This window comes from Candoia aspera, chromosome 1, assembly GCF_035149785.1.
Source record: "Candoia aspera isolate rCanAsp1 chromosome 1, rCanAsp1.hap2, whole genome shotgun sequence".
NCBI classification, from domain to species: Eukaryota; Metazoa; Chordata; class Lepidosauria; order Squamata; family Boidae; genus Candoia; species Candoia aspera.
Genome location: NC_086153.1, coordinates 1,493,791 through 1,506,754, shown reverse-complemented (window position 1 = coordinate 1,506,754; position 12,964 = coordinate 1,493,791). Strand labels below are relative to the sequence as shown.

Genomic DNA, 12,964 nt, shown 5'->3' with positions numbered 1-12,964 from the left:
AATCCATCTCTTTCCATCTATCTGGGCAGCTGAATCCATCACCACCGAGATCTGTGCTTTCCTATTCTCTCCCCAGTCCCTCCCTGTGAGCCTGAAGGCAGGGATGGTCTAATTATGACTGATTTCTGAAAGCTTCTCTGGGGAGCCTTTCTGGCTGAACAGCAGGAAGAAAGGCTTTAAACAAACAAGCAAACAAATGTATGTCACAGCAGGAAACTGGCTAGTTCTGTAGACTGCAGTGTGCCACAAACAAGGAGCAGAGGCATGCGGCTTTCGGACATGAACTTACTTATACGGGTGTTTTTCTGTGCTGTATCCATCACAGGGACGCTGGCTGGATGAAGGCTCTGGAGCCCCTGCTTGCTGGCCTCTGCCTTCTCTGAGCCTGGACCTCTCCCCGGTCTGTTTTCCACCATGTTTCACTTAATAAAAAAGGACCGGGACGGGTCCAGGAGGGAGAAGAAGGAGAAGAAGGAACGAATGTCAGCTGCTGAGCTGAAGAGCCTCGAGGAGATGAGCGTGCGCCGGGGATTTTTCAATCTCAGCCGGGCTTCCAAGAGGGACACGAAGAACCGGCTGGAGATCTCCAACCCCATCCCTATCAAGGTGGCCAGTGGCTCTGACCTCCACCTGACGGACATCGACTCGGACAGCAACCGGGGGAGCGTGATCTTGGACTCCGGGCACCTAAGCACGGCCAGCTCCAGCGATGACCTCAAGGTGGACGACGCCAACTTCAAGGGCTCAGTGCTTCAGCGGGCGGCCAAGTTCGGCTCACTGGCCAAGCAGAACTCCCAGATGATCGTCAAGAGGTTCTCCTTCTCCCACAGGAGCCGCGACGAAAGTACCTCGGAGACCTCCACGCCCTCGGAGCACTCGGCGGCCCCTTCTCCGCAGGTGGAAACGCGCACACTGGAGATGCAGCTCGCTAAGCAGGACATGGCTCCGGGGCCTCCCTGTGCCCCTTTGGCCTCTGCCTCCCGCACCCAGTTGCCCGAACTGGTGAGCAAGAGGTTTCCTGCAGAGTTGAAACTGCCCACGGTGGTGCCTCCTCAGCCCCCTGGGCCCAGGCAGCTGGAGCTGCAGCGGCGCAACACAGGCGACTTTGGCTTCTCGCTGCGCCGCACCACCATGCTGGACAGGGCCGCCGACGGGCAGGTGTACAGGCGGGTGGTGCATTTTGCTGAACCGGGCGCCGGGACCAAAGATCTGGCCTTGGGCTTGGTGCCAGGCGACCGGCTGGTGGAGATCAATGGGTGCAACGTGGAGAATAAATCCCGGGACGAGATTGTGGAGATGATCCGGCAGTCGGGGGAGACGGTGCGCCTGAAAGTGCAGCCCATTTTGGAGCTGAGCGAGCTGAGCCGCTGCTGGCTGAAGAGTGGGGAGCAGCTTCACGGAGTAGCCTTTGAGGTGAGTAGCTGCTTTTTGCAGGAGCGTGGCTGGGGGCGGGCGGGGGCCCAGAAGCCCTCCTTGCTAGTTGAGGCCGAGTGCTGGGTTTTGGCTGAGGCAGATTCCTGGGCTGCCTCGGTGGGTCTTGTTATGGCCCCGTCTGTGGTGTTGTGTGGCTGTCGTGGTCATCCCTCCATTTCTGTGGCTGTGGTATGGGAGACTTGCAGTGGAGGAGCCCTTTCTTCTTGTAATGCAAATGATGGGGGACCTTTAGAGGGCCTGGCTGTTGCCCAAATGTGAGGGCTCCTGAAAACTTAATTCTGGATTTCAGCAGTTTTCAAAAGCCCTTGGGGGGCTTTTTGGTGATGATTTTGGTGATGATAGGCAGCCCTGGGGGTGGTTGGTGGCTTAAAACACTCTCTCTGCCTTTTAGTTCCCCTATTTTATCTTCTATTTTTTGTACTTTTCCTATTTTTATAATGGTTTTATAATTTTTGTTTGTAAGCCACCCAGAATCACTTTTATAGTGAGATGGGCAGTGTATAAATTTAATAATAAATACATACATACATACATACATACATACATACATAAATGGTTTTTAAATGATCAGGGATTATGAGGGGTGTATTTCCAAAAAGATTCCTCTACATGGACCAAGAGTGGCTGAGAATTAAAAGAAGAATGCTGGCTAGTATTTTTAGTTGACTGTGGGATCTGTGGGGAAGACAAAGAAGGAACATTTGTTCCCGTTCCCGTGCTGTGGGCTTGGATGGGGATTTAGACCTGATAGATCAGTCCTTCTGAGAAGTCAGATTTTTGCTTAGCTGAAATCCCAAAACCATCCAGTTCTATGTGGCTTGCATGGAAGCTGTGAAAAAAAATAGGGGGGGGTGTTTTCTGGGTACGCTCTCTCCGTTCTCTGTTACGCGGTTGGTCAGTATCGTAGCACTGACAGTGCATTGTCAAAATGTTTTGTTCGCGCACAATAATTCTTTGCGTGTTTAAGTGAACCTGTGGCCTTTGAACCCTAAGTGGGATTTAGAACTCTCCAGCATGTAGCTCCCGCCCTCTGGAACGTCCTCCCCGCAGAGGTGAGGCAGGCCCCCTCGCTCCTGGACTTTCCAAAAAGACTAAAGACCTGGTTTTGCCAGCAGCTTCGAAGGGGAGGGGGATAGCCACACCCGGGGATGGCCAGCGCCCTCAGTCGCCCTGGATGGACCTATCACGCTCACGGACTGATAAAAGAACTCTCAGCCATCTAGATTCCATGATACAGTTACTTTTATTGTATTTATCGTATCCATAAATGTTTCTGATTTTACGTTTGTTTTTTATTGTAAACCGCCCAGAGTCCCTCCTTGGGAGGGAGATGGGTGGTGGTAAAGTCTGATAAATAAATAAAGAGATAAATAAATGTGCTCTTTGGCTGAGTTGGATGCGTATTTTTAGAAGGGCTGGTGATTCAAAACGTATTTTTCTTCTTCACGAAAGCTATTCTGGGAAAAAGTAGCAAAGTCCCTCAGGCATAATTCCATTCAAAATAAGGATTTGTCAGTGCTGACATCTTAAGATTTAAGTGTGATACTAACTGTGGCTGAAGATGATGGTATGTGATTATAGTATGATTTTTCCTACCAGATTATACAGGCTCCCAGAAAGAAAAAGCTGGTAGTCCCAAGATCATTTTACCAGGCTTAACCCTGCCTCTTGTTCCCTTACGTATTCTGCCCTTTGTCTTCATCTTTACTTCGGTTGGAGGGAACAAAATACCACACTAATTGCTGTTCTTCTGATCTGTACAGTATCTAGTACAAGGCTGGTAATATCCTTGGTTGTTTTGGCACTTTGGAGGGTTCCAGTGAAGGATTTTCCCACCCCTGATCAAAACGCATTATGAAACTTTTCTTTTTTTCGTAGATGATTTTCTGCAGAAAGAAAAAAGGTGGAAGTAGTGAGGAATAATATAGAACAGTGTTTCTCAGTCTTGGCCTCTTTAAGATGGGTGGACTTCAGCTCCCAGAACTCCCCAGCCAGCAATGGCTGGGAGTTGAAGTCCACCCATCTTAAAGAGGCCAAGACTGAGAAACACTGATAAAGAAAGATTATAAATGGAAGGCATTGTCTGGACTCGCTTCCCTGTTAAAATTGTGCAGATGAGGCTGGATGATCGGATGAGAAAGGCCTAATCTGGAAGCTCCTTCTGGTTTGTGATTAGCGTCCATCTGGATACAGACTTTTTCTGTCTAAGCCACCCACCCTCCCAAGGCATCGAGGTGTAATGTTTTGGGAGAGAGTGCCTTGCATAATACAGCACCCCTCCCCTATTCAGTAAATGAGGGCACCCTTTTTAGGTTTCCGTGTGAACCAGAAGTCTTGCCTGCTTTAAAGGGTCAGCTCATTGAAGCTAGTGCAACTTTTAAAGCAGCTGCATTCAGTCTTCAGGTTTGTACCGGACCCTGAAAAAGAACAGGCTGCTTTAATGAATAGCAGAGAGATGCAGAGCTTGTGCTCACGTAAGGTCCAGCATGCTTCTTCCGAATCATATTTGAAATGCGTTCAACTTGGTTAAGTTAGATTCACTGCTACAGTTTTCATTTGTTTTCTCTGCTTTTCAGAATGGGGTGGTGCTGATCTTTTTTACTTCAAAAAAAAATTATTGAGGAAGTATAACATGCAAACAATAACTACAGTAATGGAATGCACCAATGGCTGTATTTCCCTCCACCCCCCTGCCACCCCCCAGCATAAATTGGTGGAGTTGATCTGACCGCTGCTGTACTGTATCGGTCCTTCCTGGGAAACCCTGTGCCGTCTGGGAGCATTGTCGCACGTTGTGTGGATGGAAGGGACGGTCCGTAGACCAAGAGTGAAGGCATCGCGGGTAGCAGCGCAATAGCCAGGTGTCCCATATTCTCCTTGTTAACTGCAGCACACTCTTGCTGAGTGCCAAGTCAGAGCCTGGAATGTGGAGACTGCCAGGGCACTTGACAGGGTTGCCCCTGAGTGGCCTCTCCCTGTTTGCTGAACTTGGAGGTCTCCAGAAAATTAAGCAGCAGAAGAGGTGACTGGAGTGGTGGCGGCCGAAGGCCATAAATGAACTTGGTTGCGCTCAAGTCTGAGCCTACACGGGTGATCATGAAAGCAGTAAAGCTTTCTTACTTCTCTGCCCTTATTGTGTCCGGAGAATGTGCTCCAGTGCCCGTATTTAGGGTGACCTGCTCCCTTTTGGTTAGCAAGGTGCAGCGGGAAGGTCCATCTGAGGGTCACCAAGAGATGCTGGTGCTGGACTTTGTTGATAAAATGGCTCAAATTTGCTCCATCAATGCTGCCCGGGCAGGGTCCAAAGAGTCAGTGGAACAGTACCTTGTGAGGCCACCTGGATTTTGTTCAGCTGCTGATTCTGAGGACCTTGGTCGAGCAATCTCAGGAAGGAGCTCTGCCACCTGTGGGCTAGACCCATGGCCAGGCTGGTTTCTGTGTCAGGCGAGCAGTTGAGTGAGGCCAGGAGGTGGTCGGTGCCTTGCTGGGGGAGGCAGTGATTTGATTGCCTTGGAAGGGGCAGCGTCGGGTTCCCTCGTGAAGATGTCCTTCCTGGATCTGGCCAATTTAGGTAACAACTGCTCAGACTCTGACCATCTCTTTTTAGGAAAGGTTGTTGACAGTGGGTGGACCTCCAGCTGCAGAACAACCTACCTAAGGCAGACCATCTGAATCCCTTCCAGTCAGGGTTTAGGCCTGAGCATGGGATGGAAACAGCGGTGGACGTTTCGCTTGATGACTGTCAGGACCTTGGTGTGGGAATTGCACCGCTCCTGGTCCTGTTAGTCCTTTCAGCAGCTTTCAGTGCCTTCAGCTGCAGTGTCCTTCAGGACCACCTGCAAGGGTTGGTAGTTAGGGGCACTGTTCTTCGTCATTCTGCCCCTTTCTAAGTGGGTCGTTCCAGCTGGTGGTGGTGGTGGCGAGGATAAGTCATCCCTGCTCTCTGTCCTCCCTGCTGTTTACTATCTGTATGAAACCACTGGGTGAAGTCATCACCAGCCAGTTCAGTACAAGGATCATCACTATGTGATGGTGTGTGTGTGTGTGTGTGTGTGTGTAAGAGAGAGAACGAGAGAGAGAGAGAGAGAGAGGGAGAGTCTCTTTCCAATCCAGGCCCAAGACTCTGCTAAATTCTTGATCTGGTATTTGAAAGTTGTAATGGGCTAGAGCAGAAGGCAGCAGCTGAAGTATTTCAGTAAGATGGAAACCATCTAAGGTGGCCTTCACCCAGTGCCAGTTGGTGTTTCAGTTATGACTCTTCCTGGAGCAGAAGGCCTGATAGCAGTTGCCCTGCCCTGTTGCCTCTAAGCTGGATTACTGTAATGTGTGCTACATCGGGCTGCCTTTGAAGATGACTCAGAGGCTGCAATGGGTACAGAAAACGCACCGCATTTTCTGGTGGGTGAGAGCCACCACAATCATACAACATCAGTGCTATGGGCACTGCCCCTGTTGCTAGTAGGCTGCTGAGTATCATTCAAAGTTCTGGCTGCTGTCTTGAAAACCCTCCATAGTTTCACCCTTGGTCATCTTCAGGACCGTCTGCTTTGTCAGGTGCCAACTGGTCCAGGACATGCTTTCCCATAGGAGGATCAGGAAGAGGGGCTCCGTCCCTGTCCCCAGATATTTGAATGGTGCCCTCCCTAATGGCTTTTAGAAAGGCAGTCAAAACAGTTCCAGGGCATTTGATCTCCGGTGTCACCGCGGGTTGTCGTCTGCTGTAATTTACAGGAATAGTTTTAGGTAGCTTTTGACATTTTAAGGGGTCTGCGTGCATGTAAATGGCCAGGCTCCCAACTGGAACTGGCTGTCCAGATACACTGTCCTCTAAGGGGCTACTGGCATTTTAGTGAGATTTAAATGTTATTTAAATAAAGAATGTTTAAATCTCATTAAAACCCCTGTGGCCCCCTGGAGACCTACATAGGCCTTGTCTTGCATAGTCTAATCAGGAAGCCAGTTAGAGCATTTCTTTTGACGTGAGAATGAATGGATGAAAGAAAGAGTCCCCCCCCCCCCCCGTGGAAGGGAAGCACATGGTATTTCCATCCCTTGAGTCAGGTGTGCAGCATGCGATGTCAAAAAGCACATGCAGAGGAAGCTGCCAAGACGCTGGGAGGAAGCGTGATGGAGTTACGGGGCACACGTGGAAACTGGCGGACACTGAGGAAGCTCTGAGTGAGGGACCCTTCCCCGAAATCTGTGCCAAGTGGAACTGCCGCTGGGAGAACCGTTTTCCTTCAGGTGCCGTTCTGGATGCTTACCTTAGACAGGGTTTCTCAACCTTGGCCACTCGAAGCTGTGTGGACTTCCACTCCCAGAATTCCCCAGCCAGCCATGATGGCTGGGGAATTCTGGGAGTTGAAGTCCACCCATCTTAAAGCGGCCAAGATCGAGAAACACTGCCTTAGATGGCTGTGGGGGTGCCGTGCCAGACGTCCACCACAGCAGTCCACAGTTGTGGGATGTGGCTTCTGGCTCTGAATTTAGCGGAGTCCCTGGTGCTCTCTGAGCTTGGTGGTTGGTTTGCAAACATTTCATTACCCTACCAGGTAACAACATCAGTGGGAGCGAGCACGGAACTTGCTGCCTGTTTAGATACAGTATTGATACTATCGAATTTAGCATCCTGTGAATAGTTATAAATTGGTGTGCTCAGGCATGCAGATTAACGCATTGTGTAGAAAGTGTTGGCCTAATATTTTTATTAAGGTGGACATACTTGCTTTAAGCCTCTTCATTAGGATGTGAGCAGCTTGTTGTTTGTTTCAGACCTGTTTCTCTCCAAGCCCATTCATCTTTCCTGTCTGGCTAAACCCTTTCACCTTTCTTGTGATTCCCTGGGAGCTGCTGAAGCTTCAAAGAAAAGAGAACAAAACTTCAAAGGAAAGGGAACAAGAGGCAGAGTTAAGCCTGGTAAACTGATCTTGGGACTACCAGCTTTTTCTTTCTGGGAGCAACAAGCAGCACCTTGTTTATTTTGGGGATAGAGGCAGTCCTCGACTTATGACTGCAATTGGGACTGGAATCTCCACTGCTAACGGACTGCTGTTCGGTTTTCTGTGTCTTATATAAACCCCATACATACGGGCAATATCATAAATGAATCTATCCGTCCTGTTAAGAGCTTATTGTGCCAAAATATTTGTGTAAATGTTTCCTTTAAAAGGTAGTCCTCGACTTACGACCATTCGTGTAGTGACCAAAGTTACGATGGTGCTGAAAAAAGTGACTTGCGGCCGACTGGTCCTCACATTTATGACAGTTGCAGCATTCCAGGGTCACGTGATTGCCATTTGCAGCCTTCCCAGTCAGCTTCCAACAAGCAAAATCAATAGGGAAGCCAGATTTGCTTAACGACCATGGTGATTCGCTTAATGAGTATGACAAAAGGTCGTAAAATTGGGCGCAACTCACTTAACAACCTCCTCACTTCGCAACGGAGGTTCCAGTCTCAATTGTGGTTGTAAGTCGAGGACTACCTCTATCCCCAAAATAAATAAGGTGTTGCATGTTGCTCCTAGAAAGAAAAAACTGGTAGTCCCAAAATCATTTTACCAGGCTTAGCTCTCCCTCTTGTTCCCCTTCCTTTGAAGCTTTCAGCTGCTAAGCTGTCCTTCTAAGCTCGCATCACAAAGAAACCCACATTCTTCACAATGGCTAACAAAAACCTTCTTTTTGTCAGCTCTGGCAGGAAGAGCAGGGTGCTTCTGGGGGTTTCGTCTGTTGAAGCTGGGCTTGCCAAAAGGTGTCATAATCTTGGTTCTGCACAAATTCATTTGGAAATGGGCGTGTTCATGAGCATTTCGTAAAGTTTGATGAAATAATTTTTAAGAAAACAGTGCAATCTGTTTTCCTGGTGTCTTTACTGTGACATTGTTTAATGCATTCTTAATTTTTAGCTTGCCTAATCCACCCTGGCTCTGTCTAAGTTGGACCTTGCAGTAGCAGCTGCCCTTGTTTCTGTGGCTTCTTCAGCCCGATGCAAAGCTTTTCCCATCTGGCACAGATGGGTGAGAACTGCCGTTCCCAGCATTCCGTTGGCTGTACTGGCTAGGAATGCTGGGAGTTGTAGTTGGAACACCTCCGGAGAGCGCCAGTCTGGGGCAGGCTGCTGTCCGAATACAAGTCCAAGATTGCAGGGCCTAAATGCGGGCAGCGGGTTTTGTTAGAGCCACGGCTGTCACTCTGGGGCTGTGGGGAGGGGTAGGCTGGCTTATCTGGCAAGTCTCTTCCTCTGGAGTGCTTGTCTCGCTGTGTTTGCTGGAGTCTTCTGGCGCTCCTTATCGTGTTAGGAGCCCTTTTGAGCCCCAGGACTGTGGCTATTGCTTGCACACGATAACCCCTGGCTGGGTGTTGCGCTGCTCTGAACACCTGAGTGTCCTTGAAGACTGTTTGAGACTCCAGCAGGTACTGGACGAGGAAGGCTGACGGCCTGGGCATTTGCACCCTCTGCCCATTCGAGCAGCCCAGGCCTGCCCAGCTGCATCTTTCTCCCTTTAGCACGGAGGTGAGGCCCATACAGATGTGGGACAGAGTGTTCTCTGCAGTGGCATTCTCCTTAGGGAACTTTCTGCCCTTGCTCCTTCTCTGTTGCAGCACCTGCCCTATGGGACAGCCTCCCCCCTGAGATCTGGGGGATCCTTACCCTCTTGGCCTTCCAGAAAGTGGCGAAGGCCGGGAGTTTTTCCCGGGCCTTAGGGCCAGCATGCTGGATGAGCCCAATGTGAGAACCCGCATGGTGCAGGGGTGAAGGTGCTGGTCTAGAAACTGGGAGACGGTGAGTTCCAGCCCTGCCTTAGGCACAACAGCCAGCTGGGTGACTTTGGGCCAGTCACTCTCTCTCAGCCCAGCCCACCTCACAGGGTGGTGGTTGTGGGGAAAATAGGAGGAGGAAGGCGTATTAGGTATGTTCCCTGCCTTGAGTTATTTATAAAAATAATAAAGGTGGGATAAAATAACAATAACAATATAGGCGTGCAACCGTTATACTGTATTGTGCCTCTGTTTTTCTTCTTTGCCCTGGATTATTTTTAATTTTAGTTATGTGGTTTAAAAAAATTTTTTTTTGTACTGACCATTCACCACCCAGAGTCACATATTTAAGAGAGGCAGCTGTATAAATTTTCCAAGTAAATAAATAAATATTTACTAGAGGATTTTATGGGTTTTTTTGGGGGGGGTGTCTGGGTATTAGCATTATTACCCAGACACCCCTGCCTTCTTCAGCAAAGGATCGTTACCTTGTCGTGGTGCTGGAGCTTGAGCACCTCAATGATGCCATGAGCTAAACTGTGAAGGGCCACCCAAGACGGGAAGGTCATGACAGAGCGGTCAGACTAAATGCGATCCCTGGGGAAGGTAACGGCAACCCACCCCAGTATTCTTGCCGTGAAAACTAAATGGATCAGTACAACCAGAGATATGTCGGTATACCATCGGAAGATGAGACCCCCAGGTCGGAAGATGGTCAAAATGCTACTGGGGAGGAACCGAGGATGAGCTCAACTAGCCCCAGACGTGATGACGCAGCTAGCTCAAAGCCGAAAGGACGGCTAGCGGCCGACGGTGCCGGTGGTGAACGGCGAATCCGATGTTCTAAGGATCAACACACCACTGGAACCTGGAATGTAAGATCTATGAGCCAGGGCAAACTGGATGTGGTTATTGGTGAGATGTCAAGATTAAAGATAGACATTTTGGGCGTCAGTGAACTGAAATGGACTGGAATGGGCCACTTCACATCAAATGACCACCAGATCTACTACTGTGGACAAGAGGACCACAGAAGAAATGGAGTAGCCTTCATAATTAATAGTAAAGTGGCTAAAGCAGTGCTTGGATACAACCCAAAAAACGATAGAATGATCTCAGTTCGAATTCAGGGCAAGCCCTCTAACATCACAGTGATCCAAATATACGCCCCAACCACAAATGCTGAAGAAGCTGAAGTAGAGCAGTTCTATGAGGATCTGCAGCACCTGCTGGACAACACGCCTAAAAGAGATGTTATTTTCATCATGGGAGACTGGAATGCTAAGGTGGGCAGTCAAAGGACACCTGGAATGACAGGTAAGCATGGCCTGGGAGAACAAAAGGAAGCAGGACACAGGCTGATAGAGTTTTGCCAAGACAACTCACTCTGCATAACAAACACTCTCTTCCAACAACCTAAGAGACGGCTTTATACGTGGACTTCACCAGATGGACAACACCGAAATCAGATTGACTACATCCTTTGCAGCCAAAGGTGGCGGACATCTACACAGTCGGTAAAAACAAGACCTGGAGCTGACTGTAGTTCTGATCATGAACTTCTTCTTGCACAATTTAGGATCAGACTCAAGAGATTAGGGAAGACCCACAGATCAGCTAGATATGAGCTCACTAATATTCCTGAGGAATATGCAGTGGAGGTGAAGAATAGATTTAAGGGACTGGACTTAGTAGATAGGGTCCCGGAAGAACTCTGGACAGAAGTTGGCAGCATTGTTCAGGAGGCGGCAACAAAATACATCCCAAAGAAAGAGAAAACCAAGAAGGCAAAATGGCTGTCTGCTGAGACACCAGAAGTAGCCCAAGAAAGAAGGAAAGCAAAAGGCAACAGTGATAGGGGGAGATATGCCCAATTGAATGCAAAATTCCAGAGGTTAGCCAGAAGAGATAAGGAATTATTTTTAAACAAGCAATGCGTGGAAGTGGAAGAAGACAATAGAATAGGAAGGACAAGAGACCTCTTCCAGAAAATTAGAACCATCGGAGGTAAATTCCAGGCAAAAATGGGTATGATGAAAAACAAAGATGGCAAGGACCTAACACAAGAAGAAGAGATCAAGAAAAGGTGGCAAGAATATACAGAAGACCTGTATAGGAAGGATAACAATATCGGGGATAGCTTTGACGGTGTGGTCAGTGAGCTAGAGCCAGACATCCTGAAGAGTGAGGTTGAATGGGCCTTAAGAAGCATTGCTAATAACAAGGCAGCAGGAGACGACGGCATCCCAGCTGAACTGTTCAAAATCTTGCAAGATGATGCTGTCAAGGTAGCGCATGCTATATGCCAGCAAATTTGGAAAACACAAGAATGGCCATCAGACTGGAAAAAATCAACTTATATCCCCATACCAAAAAAGGGAAACACTAAAGAATGTTCGAACTATTGAACAGTGGCACTCATTTCACATGCCAGTAAGGTAATGCTCAAGATCCTGCAAGGTAGACTTCAGCAGTTCATGGAGCGAGAATTGCCAGATGTACCAGCTGGGTTTAGAAAAGGCAGAGGAACTAGGGGCCAAATTGCCAATATCCGCTGGATAATGGGAAAAGCCAGGGAGTTTCAGAAAAACATCTATTTCTGTTTTATTGACTATTCTAAAGCCTTTGACTGTGTGGACCATAACAAATTGTGGCAAGTTCTTAGTGGTATGGGGATACCAAGTCATCTTGTCTGCCTCCTGAAGAATCTGTATAACGACCAAGCAGCAACAGTAAGAACAGACCACGGAACAACGGACTGGTTTAAGATTGGGAAAGGAGTACGGCAGGGCTGTATCCTCTCACCCTACCTATTCAACTTGTACGCAGAACACACCGTGCGACAAGCTGGGCTTGAGGAATCCAAGGCTGGAGTTAAAATCTCTGGAAGAAACATTAACAATCTCAGATATGCAGATGATACCACTTTGATGGCTGAAAGCGAAGAGGAACTGAGGAGCCTCATGACGAAGGTGAAAGAAGAAAGTGCAAAAGCTGGCTTGCAGCTAAACCTCAAAAAAGCCAAGATTATGGCAACCAGCTTGATTGATAACTGGCAAATAGAGGGAGAAAATGTAGAAGCAGTGAAAGACTTTGTATTCCTAGGTGCGAAGATTACTGCAGATGCTGACTGCAGTCAGGAAATCAGAAGACGCTTAATCCTTGGGAGAAGAGCAATGACCAATCTCGATAAAATAGTTAAGAGCAGAGACATCACACTGACAACAAAGGCCCGCATAGTTAAAGCAATGGTGTTCCCTGTAGTAACATATGGCTGTGAGAGCTGGACCATAAGGAAGGCTGAGCGAAGGAAGATCGATGCTTTTGAACTGTGGTGTTGGAGGAAAATCCTGAGAGTGCCTTGGACTGCCAGAAGATCAAACCAGTCCATCCTCCAGGAAATAAAGCCAGACTGCTCACTTGAGGGAATGGTATTAAAGGCAAAACTGAAATACTTTGGCCACATAATGAGAAGACAGGACACCCTGGAGAAGACGCTGATGCTGGGGAGAGTGGAGGGCAAAAGGAAGAGGGGCCGACCAAGGGCAAGATGGATGGATGATATTCTAGAGGTGACGGACTCGTCCCTGGGGGAGCTGGGGGTGTTGACGACCGATAGGAAGCTCTGGCGTGGGCTGGTCCATGAAGTCACGAAGAGTCGGAAGCGACTAAATGAATAAACAACACCCCTGCCTTGCAAAAAATGCTGACTGGGGAATTTTGGGATTTGAAGTCTATACTTCTTAAAGTTGCCGAGGTTGAAAAGCTCCGTTTT

At 48.5% G+C, this 12,964-nt stretch overlaps 1 protein-coding gene across 6 annotated transcripts in view; it reads left to right on the top strand.

The window, feature by feature from the left end:
- The first annotated feature begins 325 nt into the window (after positions 1-325).
- Positions 326-12,964, top strand: part of MYO18A (myosin XVIIIA) — a 120,524-nt gene continuing 107,885 nt past the window's right edge. For all 6 annotated transcript variants that reach the window (XM_063295047.1, XM_063295038.1, XM_063295021.1 and 3 more), the window contains exon 1: positions 326-1,413. In XM_063295047.1, the coding sequence (XP_063151117.1) occupies positions 415-1,413 (999 nt within the window). In that variant the 5' untranslated portion in view covers positions 326-414. The remainder of the gene's footprint in view (positions 1,414-12,964) is intronic.